Below are 25,223 nucleotides of genomic sequence, written 5' to 3' on the forward strand. Positions count from 1 at the left end.
CACATGTTTACATTTCTGGGTTCCCTCTAAAAATGGAAAGATCTGGAAGTAAAGAACCCATGTTCCCTCATAGCAATCATTATCTGATACTGAGTAGCAGCTGTCCCCTTTCAATGGGGTCTGCTCTTTCTGTTTCGCCACAGTCCTCATGACTCTCTATTGCACACTCATGCCAAAGTAAAGGCGCCCTGTCCTATGAACTTTGTAACACTGTTGCCTTTTCTTCACACCCAGCCCATGTCCCTCATATATATCACCTGCCTGCCCCAGTAGGTCTATGAGTTTGAAACTGGTTTGTCAGTCCTTAAGCTTTATCAGCTTCATCCATTCCTCAGGGAGTAAAGAAGAAAAGAGGGAAAGCGCCTAAGTAGTGATCTTCCCTCTGTGTGTTAGCTGAAAAAAAAACAGATCTCCCACACCACATCTCCCATCTTGTGGGCATCTACTACATATTAGAATGCTACCATCTTCTCCTGTTAAACAGGTTTGTGCCATATCCAGGAGGAGGAAGTGGGGAGGAGAAAACCCTGCCCAGCCACATAAAATCACTCAATAGCCCAAATATCATGTGCAAACATACTGATAAGAATGTAACTTCCATGATTATGGAAGGAAGGAGGGAAGGAAGAAAGGAAGGAAGGGTGGGCTGGCTGGTTTATGGAGCATCTACTAAGTGACAGTCATTTTATATGTTGCCTCATTTGATCGCTACACTTTCCCTGAGAGGTGAGGATAATTACTGCCATTTTTATTAATTAGAAAACTGGATGTTTAGAGAAGTTAAATCACTTTCTGAGGTCACAGGTCTAGTTAAATGGTAAAGGTCAGAGTGACTGCAAAGCCCATGCTCCTTTCCCTACACCACAGTGCTTCTCTTGCAAATGACAATATAGAAATGTAAACTATTCCAATATGCAAGCTTGAGATTGGACACTTACCACAAACAACAGGGGTGAAGTAAGGAAAACAACTTAGGACTCCTGTGTCAACTTCACAGAATCTATCTTAAATCCATTGGCAATGACAAGGAGAAAAAGAGAACCACTAAAGAACTTTGAGAACTGCCTCCTCATTGATGTAGACACCAACCTCAACAAAGACCTACCTGAGCCAGTTCATAGGGTCAGAAAATGTAAGGCTCAGAAGGATCCAGAATAATTTCCTCTAAACCCTTCATTCACAGAGTAAATAAAATGAAGCCCAATGTCACAGATAGCTAAAGTTAGTGCTTGGTCTAGAAATCTCCTCCTTATTTAAATTTTCTTTATTCTCCACTGAACAAAGAGAAATTGGAAGAATACAAGGGATCTCCCCACTTCAGACCTACAGTCCACCTCGCCACAGCCAGTCTTCAAAAGAGGCAGGTGGAGAGCCACGTGATGGCATTTTCACCTGGTGCAAAGGATCTTCCCTGCCCTTTCAGAATGCCCCTTCTTCATGCCTGCCTCCCTGGCTCACACAGAATAAATCCATGCCTTCGAGCAAAGACACTCTATCCTGAGAAGGAGTCGTCTGCAAAATTGTATGCTTTTATAAAGGCCAGGCCACTATCAAACATTAACATACCAATATAGGTCCAATCAAGCAAAGCTGATTTCCAAGAATAGGAAGCTGGACTAACGCAGATGACTTGAGGCTCCACACAGGGCTTGCACACAATTGGAGTCTACAGATATCATTTGGCTTGAACAGAATCGAATCATATTGATTTCTAGATAAGGATCCTAAATTGTACTGCCTCTAGACCTTCAGCTAGTACCTAAAGCAAAATCAATTGCTCTAGGGAAAAACAAGTTTGTAAGGACAATAATAACATGCAAGTAAATACATTTTTACTAAGGAATGGGAGGGTCTCTCACACCAAAAAGAAAATGTTTTACTATTATGAATAGTGCCACAATAAACATACGTGTGCATGGGTCTTTATAGCAGCACGATTTATAATCCTTTGGGTATATACCCAGTAATGGGATGGCTGGGTCAAATGGTATTTCTAGTTGTAGATAGCAAAGAGTTGGAACCAACTCAAATGTCCATCAATATAGACTGGATTAAGAAAATGTGGCACATATACACCATGGAATACTACACAGCCATAAAAAAGGATGAGTTCATGTCCTTTGTAGGGACATGGATGAAGCTGGAAACCATCATTCTGAGCAAACTATCGCAAGGACAAAAAACCAAACACCGCAGTTCTCACTCATAGGTGGGAATTGAACAATGAGAACACTTGGACACAGGGTAGGGAACGTCACACACCGTGGCCTGTCGTTGGGTGGGGGGAGGGGGGAGGGATGGCATTAGGAGATATATCTAACGTAAATGACGAGTTAATGGGTGCAGCACACCAACATGGCACATGTATACATATGTAACAAACCTGCACGTTGTGCATATGTACCCTAGAACTTAAAGTATAATAATAAAAAAAGACAAAAAATAAATATCTTGCTTGAAAAAAAAAAAAATTTAAGCCTCTGTTTCAGAAAAACTCCGGAGCCTTGTTTTACCTCTGCTCTCACACCACCACAACAGTCATCAACAAAGAACTCAATGACAAAAGGTAAGGGGGTTTTCCCCACACAACAATCCACAGACACCAGCTGGGTGTCCTCTAATTAAATTCTGACACTATCTACCTAGAGATAGCGTCAGATCCCACAGGGTGAGGGCTCGGTCCCCAAAACTGCCCCCTACTCCACAGACACCAGTCGCAAGTCTGGGCCTCTAGAACTCCCGACGACGGTCATGAGAGGGGGTTCTCATGACCCCCTCTTTGGGTTCAATTAATTTGCTGGAGCTGCTCACAGAACTCAGAGTAACACATTTATAGGTTTGTTATAAATGTTGTTACGAAGGATACAGATGAAGAGATGCGTAGGGCCAGGTAGGGAGGAAGGGGTGCAGAGATTCCATGCTCGTGCCATCTTCCAGGAACCTCCATGTCTTTAGCCATCCAGAAGCTCTCCAAACCCTGTCCTTTTTGTTTTTTACATAGGCATGATTGACAACTGTGTAGAAATGTGATTGGACAAAAAGGGTATGACCTCATACTAATAGACTGAGTTGGGAAGCCCAGCAAGGCCTGCCTGTTCAGGTTCCCCTTGGCCTCTCTGTGCAGCTTTTCATCCTCCAGAGTATGGGGCAGGACTCTGTCTGCAATGAGGGTCTTTTGACCCCCAATCGGATTAGAGTCCTGCCTTGGAGCAGGTAAAAGGAGGACAGGAGAAGGTCAGAGAAAGGGATTCTGTTGGCCGGGCACGGTAGCTCATGCCTATAATCCTAGCACTTTGGGAGGCCGAGGCAGGCAGATTGCCTGAGCTCAGGAGTTTGAGACCAGCCTGGGCAACACGGTGAAACCCCGTCTCTACTAAAATACAAAAAAATTAGCCAGGCGTGGTGGCGTGCACCTATAGTCCCAACTACTCAGGAGGCTGAGGCAGGAGAATTGCTTGAACCCAGGAGGCGGAGGTTGCAGTGAGCCAAGATCGCGCCACTGCACTCTAGCCTAGGCAACAGAGTGAGACTCCGTCTCCAAAAAAAAAAAAAAAAAAAGAGATTCTGTTTCCTGAGACCTGCTCCTGAGCCCTAAAGCACCTCAACATTGTAACAAAAGACTGTAACAAGGACTCTGGGAGTTATGAGCCAGGAACTGTGGATGAAAACCAATATATTAATATTTATATAATCGTAATATAGCCTCTAAACAGGAGGAAAAGCAATTATTTGTTAGTTGGATTTTCTAGTTAAAATAAATAAAATTTAGTGGGTTACTCCTGTAATAGTCTATATATAAGGTCAAGTTTGATCTAAGAGCATTTTTCGTAATACTAAAATCAAATAGGAATTCTCTCCTCTCTCTATGTTCCTCAGGAAATGCCCAAATTTCCAAACAGTGCTGATGTGATTTAAGATTTCCTCCTTTAGCATCTAGAAGACTATTTATTTTTTAAAAAAAAACTTATTTCAGAATAAATTTACCAAAAAAAAAATGTGAAAATAGTGCAGAGTTCCCATACATCCACACCAGTTTCCCGTTATTAATATCTGATATTAGTATGCTGCATTTGTAACTTAATGAAACAATGCTGATATGCTATTATTAACTGAAGTCCATATTTTATTCTGATTTCCTTAGTTTTTACCTAATGTCCTTTTACTGTTCTAATAGCCTACCCAGCACACCACGTTACATTTAGTCATCATGTGTCCTCTTGGCTATGACAGCTTCTCTGACTTCTCTTGTTCTTGATAATTTTGTCAGTTCTGAGGAGTACTATTTGGGTATTATATACGATATCTCTCAGCTGGGATTTCTCTGATGTTTTCTTATGACTACACTGGAGCTATATGTTTTGGGAAGGAAGACCACAGAAATACACTGCCATTTTCATCACGTTATATCAACATGATCTATCACCTGCTGATGTTCACCTTAAGCACCTGGCTGAGGTAGTGTTTGTCAGGTTTCTCCACTGTAAAGCTACCCTTCTCTATACCATATTCTTTGGAAAGATGTCACTATGCACAACCCACACCTAATTAGAAAGGAGTTATGCTCTGCTTCCTCAAAAGTGGAATATCTACATAAATTATTTGGGCTTTTCCTGTACAGGAGATTCATCTATTCCCCCTCATTAATTTATTTTTTAAATAATTTATTCATATCAGTATGGACTCAGGAATATTTTCTACTTTAGGTAATAATACAATACTATTTTATTTATGTCGTTGCTCAATTTTTTCCAAGACTGACTATTGGGAATATTGGGAGCTCTTTCCATTTGCTCCTGTATCCCTTTGACATACTCCCTTCTTTGTGTTTTTATTGGGCACTTCCCTACTTTCTGGCCCTATAAGATGCTCCAGTGTCCTCTTATTTTGTATCTTTTTTTGTATCTTATTTTGCCCTGGTTCTAGAATCAACCATTTCTTCAATGAGCTCTTGCCCCCTCCTTTTCTTTAGAGAGAGAGAATATCATTTCTTTACCTTCCTGTCACATGAGTTCCCCTGCACTCTGACCAGTCAATGATCTCCATACTCTGGCCCACTCCAAAACCCTTAAAAACCTTAGCCTCAAATTTCCTGAGGAGACAGATTTGAAGTTTCCTTCTGTCTCCTTGTTCAGCAGCCCTATCTATGATTAAACCTCTTTCTCTGCTGCAACGCCCGTGTCTTGGCATATTGACTTTCCATGCACATTGAGCAACAGACCTATTACAGTTGCATCTCCTGCTTCCCCACTTTTCTTATTATAGAGGAGATGGAAACTTCCCTAGTGGACCCATTCAGAGATAATTGCTCTGGGAGGCATTCCTGGGGCTGAGACCAGAAATTATTACTCCAGCCCTTCCAATGATTTTATAAGTACCTAATTTCCTGTCTTAAACTTTTTTTTATTGTTTAAAATAGTTGGCAAGTTTTCTGTAAGTGAACAGCGAAATAAATGACACTGAGTGCATTTTACAATTTGACCTTGAATCCTCTTCTCAAATCTTATTCATTCCTGCAAGGATACTTCATGCTATGGCTACACAAATTCATTTACCATTCTAGAATTTAATCTCTATGATGCCCTCTCATTTTGCAACTGCCATTCCTTCTATTTTAATCACCTTCCTTTTCTTCCTAATTGTATGAGTTATCAATTGTTGCAAAGCAAATTATCTGAAAACTTCATGACTTTTACAGCATTTATTATCTGACATTGTTGTGGATCAGGAAACCAGGCATGGGTACCTGGGTCCCCTGCTTCAGGGTCTCTCACAAAGCTGCAATTCAAGTGTCTTCCAGGGCTTAGTCATCTCAGGATTGACTGGAATAGAATTAACTTTCAAGTTCACTCGCATGGTTGTTGACAGGATTTAGTTCCTTGTTTGCAGCTGGCCAAAGGCTACCCTCAGTTCTTTCCTAGCAGACCTCTCCTTTGGGACAGTTCACAAAATAGCGGTTTGCTTCATCAGAGCAATAAGCAAGAAGAGCCAGAGAGGAAGCGTGCTAGCAAGATGAAAGTCATAATCTTTTAGATCTAATCTTCGAAGTGACATCCGATTATTTTTGCCATATTTTATTCATTGGAAGCAAGTCACAATGTCCAGCCCATGCTTAAGTGGAAGGGATTACACAAGGGCATGAATACCGAGATGAGGAGATCACTGGGAGCCATTTTAGAAGGCTGCCTCCTATCACATTAATGAATTTTTCTCATTCCTTCTTTTTATAATTTGTTTATACATCTGTGTTATATGCCACATTGTATCGTGTTAATTGTGTACATATTTTATTTTTCCTTGCATTCTTAGCACTTGGGTAGTATATGTAAATCTAGCACATTTACTGAGTAGGCTGTGAGTAAATGTTGAATGAATACATCATTCATTCATTGAGATTTCATGAGCTGCAAGTTATACCTTTATCCAGTTATCTGCATTAAGTGCTAAGGTCACTCAGTACAGGGCTAACTGTTCCTGTCCACTTAAATTTTGTTCTTCTTGAATACTTTATTTTGGTGTAGAATGCAACTATGAACAAGCCAGAAGAATGCATAAAGGCTACTATACTTGAACTTTACTCTCTGAGTTGGCCATTGACTCACTTCTGTGAGTCAAACTGATATTTATCTTAATAGAGAAACTAAACTGCAGTATGTTTTGGACTGTGGGTAATTAAAAACAAATTGAGTTCCCTCAGTAACAACAAAGCTAATAAGTATTGGCAAAAATTTGATTCCTTGGTCTCTATATTTCTATTTTAGTCTTTGAAGCCTAGGACGCTTTCTTGGCAATCCAAAATTCTGCACTAAATGCTATCATTTTCTGAAAATTAGAATCCTTTTTGATAACTTCCAGACTCATTTTACCACTCCACTGTTATTTTGTTTGAATTTTGCCTTCAGTGAAGTTGAAAATATTTTTGTGATAGAAAAAAGACAAAATCAATTAAGAATACCAAAAGACCGGCCAGGCGCGGTGGCTCACGCCTGTAATCCCAGCACTTTGGGAGGCCAAGGTGGGCGGATCATGAGGTCGGGAGATCAAGATCATCCTGGTTAACACGGTGAAACCCCGTCTCTACTAAAAATACAAAACATTAGCCGGGCGTGGTGGTGGGCGCCTGTAGTCCCAGCTACTCAGGAGGCTAAGGCAGGAGAATGGCGTGAACCCAGGAGGTGGAGCTTGCAGTGAGCCGAGATTGCACCACTGCACTCCAGCCTAGGCGACAGAGCAAGACTCCATCTCAAAAAAAAAAAAAAAAAGAATACCAAAAGACCTAATTCAGTACTCCACTGTGCATATTCTTTTACCTATGAAGATCACCATTTCAGCAAAGTCAACATCATAAATGATAACAGTAATAACAAAGACTTCAATGTTTTAAAACATTGATGTTATATAACATTGATACGATGTTATAGTATCATAACCATATATCTTAAAATCATGTTATGTTTTCTCCATTAGTAAAGATTAGTAAAAGAATGTATCAAAGATATACTATCAAGTTAAAGAACATAACAGAAATTTCTATGTAGTAAAAATATGGCGAGAGGATGTTTAAATATGAAGATCCAGCATGGAAAATATGTCTGGGTGGTCAATCCGGAAAGGAGGGTGGGATGAGGCATATACCATTAGTAGGCATCAGAAATGATGTCAACTCACCCTTGGTATTGACTGGTATCTGGGCAGAGGCAAGAGGCAAACTTGATCCTGATTTGGACAGAAACAAGGCTTTGCCTGCAAGAGATCTTGCCTCAAGCCTGAAGCCCCAAGGCAGGTAGATCAAAGCACTAATATACTCAACCAAAACGACATAATAATCATTCAGTAGTCAGTGGGAAAGCTGGGGAATCTGCATCTGCATGAAGGAAAAAAGTCATGTGGTGACAATCAGAGCTGGGGAACAGTTCAGACTGTAACATAAGCAAGAGAATATTCCCATCCTTGCTCCCACTTCTTCATGTCCTCTTTCCAATTCCCCACTCATACGAAGAGGAGTTGCTGAGCCTACTGATAAAGACCAAGACTTTTACTGGTAGGCACACACATTTTACTGATTGGTGAGGTTATCCTTAAACTTCAAGGTAGCTGAGCTACCTTAAAGCTCAGCACCCATTCATGGCACTCACTTGTCTGCTTCCTGTTTCAGCCTCTGGCAGGACTTGCGCCCTAGAGGCAGGTTAGCCACTTTCTACCCTTACTTCTATTCCACATATGGAGTTAGATAGCTGGACTCAGCCCCTGTTGCATCTTTCTCTTTGTGGATCCTACTTAGGCCTCCAGGCTTAAGCCATATGCTTAAAAGAGTTTTCTCAGAGAACTCTGCACTGAGGGTTATTAGCTGATATTAATGAAGTATGGATGGGGGCAAAGATAATTATTTTTGTTGTAATATCCAAACTTCTTTTATTCTCCTTTCCCAGAATGATGGCTTGGGATGCACCAATGTAACTTTTCTCTGAATCGATTAAAGCAGAATCCTGCTCCCCGCAGAACAACAAACTTCTAGGTTTATCTGGAAGCAGGTAACTCAAATATGCTCACAAGCAAGTGTGATCACCTTCCACATGGCATTAAGTGTTTTCCCACTGCTCTACTCCACTAATTCCACTAATTCTACTCCAATGAATACTATCATGTCTCCCACTAGGCACACTGACCACTTCCCCTTGTTTTGTCCATCTTCCTCCATAACTATTTCCTCTAGGTATCACCACATCTAGCTGGTACTGCTGCCCCTACTAGGCACAGCTTCTATATCTTCTGGGCACTGCCACACCCACAAGGAACTGCTGACTCTGCCAGACTCTACTGCTGATTCCCTGGTAATATCCTAGGTGGCATCTACCAAATAACAGTGCTACTTCTCTACATGATGTCTTGTCCACTGGAGACTGCTGCCTTTTCCTCCAGCAACCACAGAATTCTCCAGGCTCTGCCATCTCTGCCAAGAACTATTGCGGTTGCTATTGACTGACACCAGCACGGATACGCTGGAATTCTGAAGCCACTTTAGTATGGAAATCAAGGTACCCTTGCTGTGGTACATTCAATCCTATGGGAGATATTATGTGTAAATATGGAAATACAGGATTAGAACACCAATGAAGGATAACAATTGGCAATGTAGATTTGGAAACCATCTCAATACTGGTGAAAACTAAAGCTGTGAGTGCATGAGCACCACTCCCCCAGCCCCAAACATTTAAAAAATAAGAGCAGAGGGCTGAGAACAAAGTTTGAGTAGAAGCAGCCAGAAAGAAGAAATCAATGAGATAGAAAAGCCTCAAAGTCCTAGAAAATGATGAAGCTTTCATCTTAATTGTAGGTGACTAGGTGTTCCTCTTATTCTACACTGATAGAATTAAAAGCAGTAATGTATTGTTAGGAAAAGCACTGGACTAGTGGCCAGGAAATCTGTATTCTAACCCAGTTTAATTAACTTGCTCTGTACTCCTTAGATGAATCATTTTCCATCTTTGGGTCTCAGCTTCCTCACATCTAAAAGAAAAATATCGGACCAGGCGATTGTTAGGCAGTTTTTTTCAACTTTATGATTTTATGAATTACATACGGAAAGTTAAAAATGTTTACAATCCATAGCCACTCAGGGTCTTCCTCATATATTCCCACAGTCCTAACACAGATGCTTAGTGACCTTACAAAAAAGCAGGAGACATTGGACATACTTTCCTAGAAAAAACATACCAGGCTGGGCTCAGTGGATCACACCTGTAATCCCAGCACTTTGGGAGGCCGAGGCGGGCAGATCACAAGGTCAGGAGATCGAGACCATCCTGGCCAACATAGTGAAACCCCATCTCTACTAAAAATACAAAAATTAGCTGGGCATGGTGGCGCACACCTGTAGTCCCAGATACTCGAGAGGCTGAGGCACGAGAATCTCTTGAACCTGGGAGGTGGAGGTTGCAGTGAGCCGAGATTGTGCCACTGTACTCTAGCCTGGCAATAGAGCAAGACTCCACCTCAAAAATAAATAAATAAATAAATAAATAAATAAATGGAAGAAAAAATATACCATTCCAAAAGTCTCCAATTTTCCTGATCTTCACTACAGGACCATGTTTACTAGAATTTATCAAAGCCTCTGTGTTTTCTTTAACTGGAAAATACTGATTAAAAAAACTATGAAAATCTGAACATACATTACAAATTACAAGACTCATGGCAAAATGATCCTTCTTCTTATAAAAAACTTTATAAAACTTATAAAAAACTTAGAGGTTTCTTCTTCCATAACTCTTACTATTTATATATGTGGTTTCCTACAAATATTTTTCTTACACTTTTTTATATGTAAGAAAAATAAAGTTTTCCTTATTCCGCTGCAAAGTAGCTTCAAAATTCCTATTCCACAGAGGATTTCTAATCTCTTCTATTTTGGTTTTTAAGATAATCTTTATTACTGTCTCATTCTGTTTTACATTCTAATTAATTCATTATGCTCATGCAAAGGTAAGAAGAAGAAAGCTGTTGTGATGAGATGGTATCTAGAGGTGTCATTAATAATATTAATTTAATACTGATTTTAAATATTTTAGTCTTTTAGTCTTTTCCTTGTCAATCCTCACTATACTCCCCATGAGATATAAGAAGGAGTAACAGCTCTATTTTACAAAGTTGAAGGCAATCTGTGCAGAGCACTTTTCATGACTGTTTAGGCCACAACACAAAACCCTTTAAAATTCAACTAGCTATGTCTTTTTTAAACAAGTTTATTGAGGTATAATTGGCATACAATAAACTGTGCATGATTAAAGTGTATGAGTTGAGAAGTTTCAACATACGCATCTGTGAAACCATCATTTATAATCAAGAAGATGAACATATCCATCACCCCAAAAAGTTTCCCCCCACTCCTGTGTGGTACTACCCTCCCACCCATCTCCACAACACCGCCCCCGCATTCCCAGGCAACCACTGATCTGCATTTTGTCACTATAGATTAGTTTGGATTGCCTAGAATTGTATATGAATGGCGTCACACCATAGGTACTCTTTTATTGCGGGGGAGGATCTGGCTTCTTTCACTCAAAATAGTTATTTTGAGACTCATCCATGTTGTTGAGGTATACCAATCAACCATTCCTTCTTATTGCTTAGTAATATTCCATTTTGTGGATATACCACAATTTATTTTCCATTCACCTACTGATGGACATTTGGGTTGTTTCCAGTTTGGGCTTATTACAATTAAAGCTATGTATATTCATGTATAAGCCTCTGTGTAGGCATATGCCTTCATTTCTCTTGGGTAGATACTTAGGAGTAAAATGGTTAGATCATGTGGTAGGTGTATATTTAGCTTTTTAAGAAATAGCCAAACTCTTTTCCAAATTGTTGTATTATTTTACATTTCCAACATGCAGTATACAAGAATTTCAGTTGTTCCACATCCTTGTCAACACATGATATGATCTGCCTTTCAAATTTTAGCCATTCTAGTAGGTACCGTGCACAGTGAAACCTTATTATTTTCCTAATTTGCATTTCCCTAATGATTAATGGTATTAATTCATGCACTTATTTTGTCATCTATAAATCTTTGGTGAAATGTCTGTTCAAATATTTTGCCCATTTTAAAAAGTTGGGTTGTCTTCTTATTGGGTTGTAAGAATTATTTATGTATTCTAGTTAGAAGTCTTTTGCCAAATATATGTTTTGCAAATACTTTCTCCAAGTCTGTGGCTTACCTTCTTATTTTCTTAACAGAGTCTTTTAAAAAGCAGAAGTATTTAATTTTGATGAAGTACAATTCATCCTTTTTCTTTTCATTTATAGTTTGTGCTTTTTGTGCCATCTTTAAGGAGTCTTTGAGAAATCCAAGGTCACTAAGATATCTTCTAGAAGTTTTGTGATTTTAGCTCTTACATTTAGATGTATGATCCATTTTTAGTTAATTTTTACATATAGTATTGATGGCAGTGGCAGCCCGTCTGGAGCAGCTGCTGCAAAGATGCAAGCTGCAGTGAGGGAGGCGTGGCCAGGGCTGCACACTCCACAGAACCATGAAAACAGGAACAGGCTGGAGCCCCACCCACTTCTGAGTTGGTGGGGTGGGAGCCCCACCCTCCTGGGCACAGCTGCAGCTGCCCAACCACAGCTGTGGACCTGGGCATCCTTGTGCTCTCAGGGGCCCAGGAAGCCCTTGCCCCGACAGGCTTGAAAGTGCCTGCTCCTGCTGTCTGGCCTCTCCCTGCCTCTGGGCAGAGCAAAGTTGTGGCCAAGCCCATGCTGTCACAATCTGGCAGGTGTGTGCATGCTTGGGGCAACACTGACATGCCAGCCCCCTGCCACCTCAGCCCCCTCTGTACTTTGGACGCTGATGAGCATGGGAGGGGAAGCTGAGGTGGCGCTGAGGGCAGCTCAGTGTGGGCCTGCAGGCTCCCCTTGGCACAAACAGCCTTGGTGCCATGGATAGTGGCATGAGGCAGACAGGCTCCTGGGCAAAAAGGGGTGGGTCCTCAGCAAAACCCTACCTTTAGGCAACTGAGAGTCTGAAGCCTGGGGGCTGGGCTGCCAGGTCCTCAGACTGGAGTGAGAACTTATCATGCTTTTTCTGCTGCCCATGGACCAATCAGCATGCGCTTCCTCCCTCTTGAGCCCATAAATATCCTAGGCTCAGCCAGACTCAAGAAACATGGGGACAACCTGCCTGTGTGTAGGAGCTACCCACTCCAGGTCTCCTCTCTGCTGAGGGCTGAGCAGACATCCTGACGACCTGCCTGCAGAAAGGAGCCACCCACTGTGCATCTCCTCTCAGCTGAGAGCTGGGCAGACATCCGGACAACCTGTCTGCAGAAAGGAGCTACCCACTTAGAGTCTCCTGAGAGCTATACTGTCACTCAATAAAGCACCTCTTCACCCTACTCACCCTCCAGTTATCTGCATACCTCATTATTCCTGGATGTGGGACAAGAACTTGGGACCTGCCAAATGGCAGGACTGAAAGAGCTGTAACACAAACAGGGCTGAAACACCCCCTCACTCCCCGCGTTGCAAGCGATGAGAAGGAGAGAAGAGAGAAGGAGAGAAGAGCTTTGACACTTCGGGCAGCCCAGACCTAAGAGCTCCCTGAGCCAGGACTGTAACACCCTCTTTGGGGCTCTGCATTTCCTGGCATCTCAAAGCTTCCAGGTGCCACCACATTCCCTAGTGCCAGCAGTGGTACTCCTGGTCCAGCCACAGCTTTGCAGGAGCCGGCGCCCATGCCGGCACCTGGAGCCGCCCGCCCCGCCACAGCTGGTGTGCCTAGCTGTGCACAGCGGCCAGACTTCGCGCTCACTTGCTCATGCACCCCTCACCACTTTGCGCCTGGCTCGTCCTTGGCAGGCATGGGATCTGGGCCAGCGGCATGAGCTGAGTGCAGCCTGCAAGGCCAAATGGGCAGAACGAGCCCAGTGGGCCTGAGCAAAACTCGGGCAAAGGAGCCACCGGCCACAGACGTTTCTGGCTGGCAGAGCAACACTCCAAGGATCCTGTGACAGTATGAGGAAAGGAGCAAGATATTAAGAGTTTTTTGGCATATGCTATTCAATTTTTTCAGGGTTATTTGTTGAAAAGATTATCTTTTCCCCCACTGAATTGCCTTGGCATATTTGTCAAAAATCAATTGATGACATATGTAGAGATACATCTCTGGGTTCTATATACTGTTCCATTACTCTATCTATTTTCATACCTATACTATACTGTGTTGAGCAGCTCTTATTATAATGTCTTGAGATCAGGTGGTGTAAGTCCCAAAACTTTGTTTTACTTGATGAAAGTCTTGACTATCCTAGGTCCTTTGCATTTCCATATAAATTTTAGAATTAGTTTGGTCATTTCCATCAAAAAGAAATCTGCTAGAATTTTTATTGGAATTTCCTTAAATCTGTAGGTCAATTTAGGCAGAAATGATATCTTAAAAATGCTCAGTCTTCTGATTCATGAACATAATATATCTCTATTTAGGTCTTCTTTAATTTCTCTTAACAATGTTTTTTATTTTATTTTAGATTCAGGGAGTACACGTGTAGGTTTGTTACATGGGTATATCAAACGATGCTGAGGTTTAGGCTTCTAATGATCCAGGTCACCCAAGTGGTGAACATAGTACCCAATAGTAGTTTTTTCAACCCTTTTGGAATCCCCAGTGTTTATTGTTCCCATCTTTGTGTCTGTGTACTCAACGTTTAGCTCCTACTTATAAGTGAGAACATACAGTATTTGGTTTCCCTTTTCTGCATTATTTTGTTTAGGACAATGGCCTCCAGCTGTATTCATGTTGCTGCAAAAGATATGATCTAGTCCTTTTTGTGGTTGTATAGTATTCCATGGTGTATATGTACCACACTTTCTTTATCCAATCCACTATTGATAAGCACCTGGGTTGACTCCATGTCTTTGCTATTCCATAATATTTTATAGTTTTCAGTATACATGTCTTTCTCATCTTTGGTCAAATTTGTCCCTAAATTTGCTGCTTTTTGTTGTTGTTGTTGATAAGAGATATTTAAAAATTTTCCATTTCTAATTGTTCATTGCTAGTATATAGAAATACAACTGATTTTTGTATATTTTATTTTGTATCTTGCAACTTTTGTAAACTCACTTATTAGTTCTAGTAGCTTTTTTGTAGTATTCTGCAATTTTCTTATGCAAATAAATGCAGTGCTACAACTTCCTTTCCAACTTGGATGCCTTTTATGTATTTGTCTTGTTTTATTTCATTGACCAGAACTTCCAATACAATGTTTAATTGAAGGCAATTTTTACAGAGTAACATTTCTAACTCCCAGGCCCGGATTAGGCTGAACTATGGAATCTTTTTGAATTTGGTATCTTTTGGAATTTACTAAATCATTATTTATACTTCATTTTTAAGCTTTTCCCTTTTCCAGTGTTCAAATATTCATCAAATGTTTAAATATTGAACCACTACCATGCTGGCTGTCAGGGAAATAATGGTGCACAAACAGGCATGGACCTAGCGCTAATGAAGTCTTACCGTACTACCGAGGCAGTTTAAAACAGGAATTAAAAACACAGGTTCAGGGTTCTGTCTGCTTGGGTTTGAATCTGGCTCTGCTCCTTAATGGTTGTTTGACCTTGGAAAAGTTAATCGACTTTTCTAAGCCTGTGTCTTAGTGAAGGTATTAATAATACCTACTCACAGGATTGCTGTGAAGATTAAACGAATTAATACCTTTAAAGTCCTTAAAATAGGGTTTGACATATAGTAAATGGTCAACGAATATTATTATTAGAGGGAAGAATTAGCTCTTCACAGGGTGAATCTACAAGTGACTGGTGAAGGAGGGGTGTCCAAACAAGAAACATAAAAAGCAGTTTAACTGCTAAGCATAGAGGCAGCAGTGTCAGCTGTATCTGGGTTAAAATCCTTGCTCTGCTGTTTATTGTCTAGGCAACTTTGAGCAAACGACTTAAACAAGAGCAATGCCTGTAAAGCGCCTAGTGCAGTATTGACACACAACAGATGCTTAAAAGACAGCAATTATTGATTCAGACGTCCCGAAGAGCAGTAATATCACTAACGTGTTCATCATCATATCTATCATTTATCAAAGCTCAGGATTTTGAACCTTGTAATTACTTTTCATACATTCTCTTATGCTTAACAACTCGGCTAGGTGAACACAATCCATTTCCTCATAAAGAAACAAGATGACCTTTGTGTATCTATGATCAGTGGGGAGGCTGGAGGTCTGGGAAGTGGTACCTTGGAGCCCAACTGTTGACCAAACCAGGGCTCTCAGTGCGGCCTTGGTCGCCAGCGGGGCGCTCGACTTTCCGCTCCGGAGATGGCACCAGGAGAGATGGGAGTCTGCCAGGCCGTTTCCATGGCCACCTCATGAAGCCCCTGCTCCGGGAGCGTGACAGGCGAGACTCTCCTTCGCCGCCACCTCTCGTCTCAGATGACCATCTGGGCTCGAAAGCCCTCAGGAGCTGCGGAGCGCGGGTCGGTAGGGGCGCTGCAGAGGAAGGTTGAGCGCCGTCTCCAGGCAACGCGCGGGGGGGGCGGGGCTTTGCGTCACAGAGGTGCGACCGGGTCCCGGGCTGAGTCGCCGCCACCCGCAGGTCTGAGCTGCGGGCTGAGGCGGCGCCGCCGCTGCCGCAGGGTGCGCGATGCCTTGAACCTGGGGTGAGCTCCGCGGCGCTGTCCTTTCGTGTTTCCCTTGCTAGCTGCTCCAGGACTCTGGGGCTGGGAAGAGAAACCCCAGCGGGCCCTCCGCTGCCGAGCCAGGCTTCCGCGGGGAGACAGGCCTGGCCCCGCCGTCCTCCCTGGGCCTCGGATTGGGGCGTGGGGACGGCTGGGGAGGCCCTTCTTTTGACGCCCGTCTTCTGCCCGGCGGGTTCCAGTTGCCCGGGGTGGCGGTGGCTTGTCCCGCCTCGGGGTGCTCCTGAGGGACCCGGAGAGAGTTTTTCTTCCTCTGTCCCAAAACGGTTGTTTGAATATTGCCGCCGGCTCAGTCATTCGGCCACCGGACTTAGCTGTTGGTTAAATGTCCAGGTGCGCTTGAGGAGGGGCTGAGGCGGCGTAGCAAGAGCGAGCGCTAGGGTGGCCCGCGGGCTCGGTCTCCGCCGGGCTGGACACCCAAATAAGAAACCTTTTGCTTAGGACGATAGCTCAGAAATAGCCACGTCGATCTACTTAGCCAGCCCCACCCTTCTGAATTGGCTTAGGCTGCTACCCTTCCCAAAGGTCTTTCCTCGTCAAACTAGCTGCTACCTTGAGACCCGGCTAAGAAAAGAACGTTTTCTTGCTAATAATAAGAAGGTAGTAATTACACAGCAAGAGCAGAAGGCTTCTGTGTTAGCTTTTGAAATTATTCCTTCAGTTATTTGTCTCGCGTTACAAAATGTGGATTTACGATTGTTATTGAAATCGATCCCTATGCCCCTTATTAAAGGTAGTGTACCTTTTATATTCTGACACTGTCCTATTTAGCGGTGCCAGCTAATTCAGTTCTTGCCTCTGGCATATATATAAAGCTGCTGGAACACTTTCAGTTGTTTATAATTCTTACATCTTCAGCACGAATTTATTCGTTTTCACTCCCTTTTGCCCATTCTTCTTGCTATAAAATGACCTCTACCCATTCAAAATTTTGTCTGGGCGTGTGAGCTGCCACCGGCCGACGATCCTAAATTAGTCACCTCTATGTCGAAGTCACCCATCTGAGAAGTGATGCTTTCTGAATTCAGAGCTCAAAAATAGTATGGATTTTTCTCCTTTTCTTTCACATTGCTTGACTTCAGTTTCTAAAACTTTTTCTCAAGAATATGACTATATGTTTCAAAAATTAATATTTGTCATTCGGTGTAAATGAACTTTATATTTGATGTGTGTAGCCTGATCCTTCTTGGTTCCCGTCTAAATACAAACACGCTTTCCTTTCCCTTCCCTTCCCAAAAAGGCAAGGAAGGTCCAGAGAGAATTCTTACAAGTCTGGTGTGCTTTTTCCAATATGAGATGCATTTAGTAAACACACTGTTACTGTTAGAAATCCATATTCTTAATCTCCTAGTACGGCACTCTATCCTTTTGTAGTTTCTCTCTCCCTCTCTCTCATATATATATATATATATATATATATATATATATGTCTTTTTCTGATCAAGATCTTTGATCCTGGAACAGGCATTCCAGACTCTATAGTGACTCTGGCCTAATTATTTCACTATGTATCTATATTAACTTGTCTTGAAAAAAAAAAGTTGATACCTGTTTACAGATCTACAGTTTGAGTAAACAATGAGTAATAAAGTAAATAATATCCTTAGGGACCCAGTCAGTAGTACTTGGTATTTATTACTGATGTTAAAGTTGACTTGACAATGAAAATCATTGAAGTTTATTTCAATTAAATCCTTTTAAGTGAGGTTGATACAAAATTTGATGGAGAACTGGTTTCAGAGAGGTTTTTAAAATACTACAGTGCAGTACTTGTCATTTAGTCATTTTGGTGCATTTTCAGCCTTTTCCATTTTGCTTTTAGTTATTTTATGAATGAATTATGGTTTAAATTTTTAGGAGTTTTTGAGCAGTTTTTTCGTTTTTGCTTTGCCAATTACCCATGATGTAATTTTAATATTTTTATAAGGAATATTTGAACTACCGCAATTCATTTGTTAGAAAAATAAGTGATTCACTATGTACCACCCACTAGAGAATGTGGCATTTTTGGAATCCTTGATCTTGTGCATTTCAAAATAACAGCTCTTTATTTAGAAAATCCTTCAAATGCTTTTTGAAAGCATATTTTTATCTTGCAAAAAATGACTGTTATAGGTGGCACAATAATATGAAAGCTGCTAGTTCTTTGAGAAATCTTAACCAGAAATTCATCTTTTGTTGAATTCTATGCCAGTGGTTTGCAAATTATGTTTCTATGCAATACCACTGTTGCATGGCCTAGGGGGAAGTATCTTGCTAATATCAAATAGTAAATGTTTCCCAGTTTACATAAGCATTAATTTAATGACAAATTTTCACAGTTTTACATTTTCTTTCATACATATTTTTAACTTCTGCTTCTCTCCAACCTAGTACTAATAGATGACTGACCAAATTAACAAAAATCAAAAGAATACTAAGTGAATAATAATAAAACAAAAACTGCCAATGGTATTTACTGCATTTATTCAGTAAACATCTATTGAGTGCTTGTGTATCTGCCAGAAGAGAGACCATGGCTGCTCTCCTCAAGAAGCTCACTAGAGGGAAATGGCCAAGTGACTTAACAAATGTCATAGTATGATAGAAATATGTGCAGTCACCAAAGAGGGACACTGAAAAGCTGTGGTGGGTGACTAGAGGATGGCCTCAACAGATTGTTTTTGTGAACATGCACTCTGTGTTGTGGTTTTATATTGTATGTAGATCACAGAGTCATATCTTATTTTCACACCCATATAGTGATAGATGTTAATATTTGTCAATATTTTATGATTTTCAAAATAAACTAAATGTCAAGCCCTCTTTCTGGAACCAGGTTGAAAACCACTTTTGCAGGCTCTATCAGGTAGTCTCTAGATAGTGTTGCATTTTAATCCAAGGAGTTAGTGATGAAGTTTCCCGGATACCAAGTACAGTTACAAGATAAGTTAATACGCTGCCTCAAATTATAAACTTTACTCAAAGTTAGGGCAGCAGATGAAAACAATGCTGAAACAAAGGGGATCATTTTCTATTAATTACTCAATAAATAAGCAACTAACTCTTCTTTTCAAATATGGTTTTGGTGGGTAATGTAGGGTAGCAAAATACGCTACTTTGGCATAAGGATTATTTTGAGTAAAAGGCACATTGAAAAGCAGCAGATGTAAGAAGGGCCCACTGACCCTCCTAATTCTTCCTGAAGGCTGGAGATAAAACAGCCATGTGAAAGATGTCCTCTCTATGCCAGGAGGAAGACATTATCATTACCAGAGGTGGGCAATCAAAGCTGAGAGAAATGTGTTCAAAGAAGCCTTCTTAAAGTAACCCTTATCTTCCTAGTCACTTTTCTATGATTAACTGCCCCAGCCCAAACCCTTGTGTCTTGTCATGTTTTCACAGTTTACTTCTCCTTTGTCCAATCTACTATGTAAGCTTTTGGCCTTAATTACTTTTTTTAGTCCTTATTTTTCTTGAGGGCTCCTGTGTATGTATAAAAATTACTAAATAAAATTTGTATGTTTTTCTCCTGTTAATCTATCTTAGGTTAGTTTAATTCTTGGGCCCAGCTGGAGACCTAAGAGAGCAGAGGGAGAGAAATTCTATCTCCCCTATACCACGCTGGTTAAATTATCATAGGTATTTACATTAAATATTGAGACTATATATTTCAAAAGTTCAGTTTTTTTCTTTGTTAAGTAATGTAGATATTATTCAAAGTTTCAGCCTGGTTGACTAGAATCTTAATTACATTTTCATTAAATTGGTACAGGAATGTTAGAGGAAGGTTCAGTTTCATTTTGGGAATAAAATGTTAGGTTAAAGGTCACCTACTCCACTTCCCACACAGGTAAAAATCCCTGTAACACTTATTAGATGTACTTCTAATCTTTACCTAAACACTTCCATACTTCCAATGAGAGGGAGCTCACATGTAGCAGCCATTTCCGCTTCTGGATGGTGGGACATGCTTATAATCAACTGAAATCTGCCTTTCTAATTTATACTTACTATACTTATTGGCCATCCTGTTCTCTGTAAATGAATCTTGTTTTTCCACATGACAGCTCCTCAAATATTTAAACAAACTTATATTGCTTCATTGTTACCGAACTATGACTATCTAGAATAAACCTCTTTTTTTTTTCTATGCCCGTGAATATGTTCTAATTTATTAGTATCCTTTAAAGCCAACTGCTTAGAGCTGAATACAGACTTTTCAGTGTGGCCTAACCATTGCAGAGCATAATGGACTAGTAGGCTGCTTGCTCAAGATATCTGCTTCTAGCAAGAGTTTAGGATTATTTTAGCATACTTGTTGCCCCTGTTATACTGTTGACTTATTTTGATTAAAAACCCCAGACTTGGCCGGGTGCAGCAGCTCATGCCTGTAATCCCAGTACTCTGGGAGGCCGAGGCGGGAGGATTGCTTGAGCCCAGGAGTTTGTTACCAGACTGGGCAACGTAGGGAGACTCTATCTCTTTAAAAAACACAAAAACAAAAACCCAGACCTTCTATATTTTAACTGCTTTTGAGCACATCTTACATATGTGTTTTTGTGCAGTTGGCTCTTCAGGATTTAACTTTTAGTCATATTAAATATTCATTTAAGCACGTAAGTGTCTGTTTTAGTCTTGATCCTATTATTCACTAGATACTATTCGTTTATTCCAGTTTTGGTCATCCGCAGATTGGGCAGGCATACAGTCTTCAGGTCATCAACAAAAATGTTAAACAGCCCAACTCTTGGTGCCAGTTTCCCTCTCCCTTTGCCTCTCTGCTTTAGTCATTGTGGCCTTTTTAAAAATTACCTCAAAGTCACCGTGCTGCTTCCTGTCTCAGGCACTTTTCATAACCTCTGACTGGAGTGTCCTCCTTTTGCCATGTCCCTACCTCTTTTTTAATCCCTAACTCTGACCATTCTGACCTCAAGTAAAATGTTGTTTGCCCAGGGACTTCCTCCCTGTTACAAAACTAGGTCAAGTCCCCCTTTTATAGGCTTTCACAGCACCTGTACTTGTTCACCTAGCACTTCTCATTTTGTAATTATACATTTATTTGTGTGGTTACTGTCTCTTCTCCACTGTATTGGATGCTCCACAGTGGCAAGAACCATGTTTCTTTTGTTCACTGTTGTATCTCCAGAACATAAGCACCAGGCACGTGCTACTTGTTGAATTTAATTTTAAAAAAGTCCTGTGACACAGTGGCTCCCTAATACCAGTCTGCAACCCTTGGCTCCTGATGATGTTTTCACAAGTTTGGATTCGATCAAGAAAAATAAGGACAATGTGTAGTATACCTGGTAGATATGTGGTATACCTCATTGTGAAGTTACTGCCCTTCTTGGGAAAGACTTTTTTTCTAATATTATATCCTACTTTTCTGGTTATAAGTTCTTTTTAAGATTTTTATTAAGTTTTGGGGAATTTTTGTTTATTTTTGGAAACTGTCCTTGCTTAGAATTAAAAGAAGTATCCAACACCATGGTGCTTTGAGATTTTACTAGTCTTTGAAATTCAGCAATCACTGTTGTTGACTGCCCTAGGGACCTCTTCTAAGCTAAGATCTTTAATTGTTTCTTCTTGGATACAGTTGCTGTAAATCCACTTGGCTATATTTACATATAATTTGACTTCAGGGATTTTTTTTTTTTTTTTTTTGGCCTGGATCTTCCTCAACAACTTCCTTTCATTTATCTCTATAATGTGATATTTATTATTACCAAGTAGGCTCAGATTCAAAACTGTTGTTTTTTTTTTTTTTTAATTACAATTACCCTTTTCCTATTTTAGGTAACTAAAGGAATTAACTTCAAATACAGTACATTAAATTTTAATACCTAAAGGAAATTTTACATATTTTTGGGTTACTAACTTCATAAAGTTATATATATTTTAAATTTTTAACTATTTTTTTATTAATGATAAAGCAATCTTCCTACCAAAACTTTTTCTATAAGAGTATTACTGTTTCACCTGCTTTATGTGATATGAGTGTTAATTTGGATGAAATATAATGATAGTCTTTGATGGATAAATAAAATAGAATTTCTTGGGGGGGCATCTGATTTTGGGGGCATTTATAAACTTGATAATTAGATATATATTTTGGGGGTACCTAAAAGAGTGAATGAACAAAAGAGCTATCTTTTTCCAAGCAGAAAATGTGAGGTGGTTAAAATATCTAACATTTTAATTTTCTTAGGTTTTTCAAGCCACAAGTCTATTTATATATTTTTAAAAATTAAAACTAAGGTACGCATCTATAAAGTAATTCAACAACAAAATTATTTAGCTGATATAAATATATTGTGAGCCAGTATGTCATAGTGGATAAGAATGTAAGTACTAGAATCTGAAAAACAAATTCAGAGTTCACTTTTACCACTTATAGCTGTGTAACTTTAGATAAATCACCTAGCTCAGTTTCCCTGTCTATGGGAAATAGGTAGGGGTGTAGTATTGTCTACCTCTTAGGATTGTTGTAAGAAGTAATTGAGATAATATACGGAAAACAGTTTGGAGCCTGACATGTGGTAAGCAGTCAGGAAATGTTCTTAGGAAAATTATAGAAGGTAGACAAACTTTCTCTTAAATACAATTACTTGAATGCGTGTGTGTGTGTGTGCGCACGCACATGCACATGCGCTTTAGTGGTTTTTGACTTGGTAAAATTATAAGAATTAGAGATTCATCACCCTCCCAATAATATATAAGTGAATCCTGTTTTCTCACTTAGCTATGTGAATCTGAAAACAGTCATTTAAATTCTACCTTAGACTCATGTAGGTCTACTCAACTCTCACTTAAAGGTATTCCTAGTTTTTCTTTATTTTTTTGAAGAATGAGTATATTGCCATTTTTGTATTATATGTAAAAGTAACTTTTCTGTATATTTGACAGAAACTATGTGAAGCAACACTCTGGATTTTGAAAGACATCATTTCATCATGGGACAGCAAATTTCGGATCAGACACAGTTGGTTATTAACAAGTTACCAGAAAAAGTAGCAAAACATGTTACATTGGTTCGAGAGAGTGGCTCCTTAACTTATGAAGAATTTCTTGGGAGAGTAGCTGAGCTTAATGATGTGTAAGGCTTGCTCTTTTTGTTTTTTGTTTTTCCCCTTGTTGTATGTATGCCCCATATGTCATGGCTGTGTAAGATATAACCAGAGGTGTTGATTGGTAAGACTTAATGTTTTCAGTTAGCATTAACAAATACTTATTGAGTATCTATTATAAGTTGACTTTCTATGTAGCTTTTTAAAAGTATGTAATGGAGACAGAAGAGATGGAAAGAACTTAAAATGGAACCTGGAACACAGCACAGGCATATTGAAGCAATTCTAGGATACAGTAGTACATCCCAGCATCTCAATTTTATACCAATAGACTCTTGTTTGAAAGCACTAAAGGGGTGCATAACAAAATGGAATATGAGAATTAGCCACTCTAGAGAAAGACTCCTAGGATAGTCAAAGGTAACACTGAGAAGGTTTCTGTACATGGAGCAATTCATTCGTGTGTGTGTGTATATATACACACACATACATACATATATACTGTTTTTTTACTGTCATTATTTTGCTAGAGGAATACATATGTAGTAATAGCTTATTTTAATCACTGAGAAATAATATATTTCATTTATTCATATTTTCTAATTAATTAACACCTTTAAGTTTCTACTTAACTCTTTGACTAAATTTCTAAAATGAAATATAAATTTCTCTGCCTTCTTAAAGAGCACACCTAATACAACTTAGTCTTCTATTTGTTAATTTATTTATCAATTTTGATATTGATCTATGTAGAAGCTATGAAAATATACAGGGCTCTTTGTCCCTGCATGCCCCCAGACCACTGTGCTTTTAAAATATGACTTTTTTGCTGTTTATTTTCTCCCTTGGTGACAATTGGGCAGATGTCATATCTTTCTTTTAAATCTGCCTCTAGCAACATCCACATCTACCTTTATTTATATATATCTTCTAACCCCTGGGAGTATAATTAGAACCTATGGAGTCACCTCTTAAATGAGATCTTAAAGGTTCTCTGTTTAGTCTCTTCAACTTAGCTAATATTCACTAAGCACATAGTATGTGCAAGGCCCTCTGCTAAGGATTGGACCTTTTAACTGAGGGCTAAGTTGATTATGCAGATATTAATGGCATGTCCACCTCTCTGAATCTCAGTTTTCCTGTTATCCGATATTACCTCTCCTTAAACCCTAAAAAGGCTGAATGAAATCGACTAGCAGTTCAGGACCACTTAGTATATAAACTTACAGTACTGTAGTCACTATTAATAGTTTAAGGTAAGATATATGAACCCACTCCGTAGGCATTACAACCATGGTATTAGGTGATAAGAGACATACTTAGCAATCTGGAACACATTAGATAAGCTTGATATACTGTCTTTATTGGGAAGAATAAAGACTGTCTTAAAAGTTATCTTAGAAGATGGTTTCTTTTAAGAAGACTGGATTTCATTCATTAAAACAAAACAATACAAAACAAAAAGTTGTATATAGTTGTGGGGGGTGTGTGTGTGTGTGTAGCAAATGAACTAAACTATTCCCAGTGCTAGTCTCTTGGTTGGGAGATGGTCGGAAAAGAGGGCAGAGAGGGAGATTTTACATTTTACTGTGTGTATTTATGTATTTTTTATGATAAAAATATAGTCATTGGTTTTAAAAACTCTAGCATTTTACTTATTTTTTAAAATTATCCAAAGGGTAGTGTGCAAAGCATTAATTCTGGGACCATATGCTTAAAGAATTTTAAAAATAGGATTCTGAATTTAGTAATATAAGAGTGGAATGCTTTGTTATGTTTATATTTTCAACTCTTATGAGCAGTAATCAATGACATTTACCATTCCTTTAGAGTCTTGGAATTTATATTCATAAACCGTGTCTATTGTATAAAATTTTGCCCTTTAGCCTAAAGATACAGGTGTTAGATAAAATGTACCCTATAAAACCATCCACAAACTAAGCTTACTGTGTGATACAGAGGTCTTC

General features: G+C 39.7%; 2 protein-coding genes across 2 annotated transcripts in view; one reads left to right on the forward strand and one right to left on the reverse strand.

The window, feature by feature from the left end:
* LOC129008643 (uncharacterized) overlaps positions 1-20,134 on the reverse strand; it is a 62,462-nt gene extending 42,328 nt beyond the window's left edge. The window contains exons 1-2 of the mRNA XM_063671651.1: positions 20,101-20,134; positions 15,749-16,430 (exon numbers count right to left, since the gene is read on the reverse strand). Of these exons, the coding sequence (XP_063527721.1) occupies positions 15,749-16,430; positions 20,101-20,134 (716 nt within the window). The remainder of the gene's footprint in view (positions 1-15,748; positions 16,431-20,100) is intronic.
* Positions 15,944-25,223, forward strand: part of RNF141 (ring finger protein 141) — a 29,380-nt gene continuing 20,100 nt past the window's right edge. The window contains exons 1-2 of the mRNA XM_054437735.2: positions 15,944-16,171; positions 23,096-23,285. Coding sequence (XP_054293710.1) covers positions 23,143-23,285 — 143 coding nt within the window. The 5' untranslated portion in view covers positions 15,944-16,171; positions 23,096-23,142. The remainder of the gene's footprint in view (positions 16,172-23,095; positions 23,286-25,223) is intronic.

The sequence above is a fragment of the Pongo pygmaeus genome, chromosome 9 (assembly GCF_028885625.2).
Source record: "Pongo pygmaeus isolate AG05252 chromosome 9, NHGRI_mPonPyg2-v2.0_pri, whole genome shotgun sequence".
NCBI lineage: Eukaryota > Metazoa > Chordata > Mammalia > Primates > Hominidae > Pongo > Pongo pygmaeus.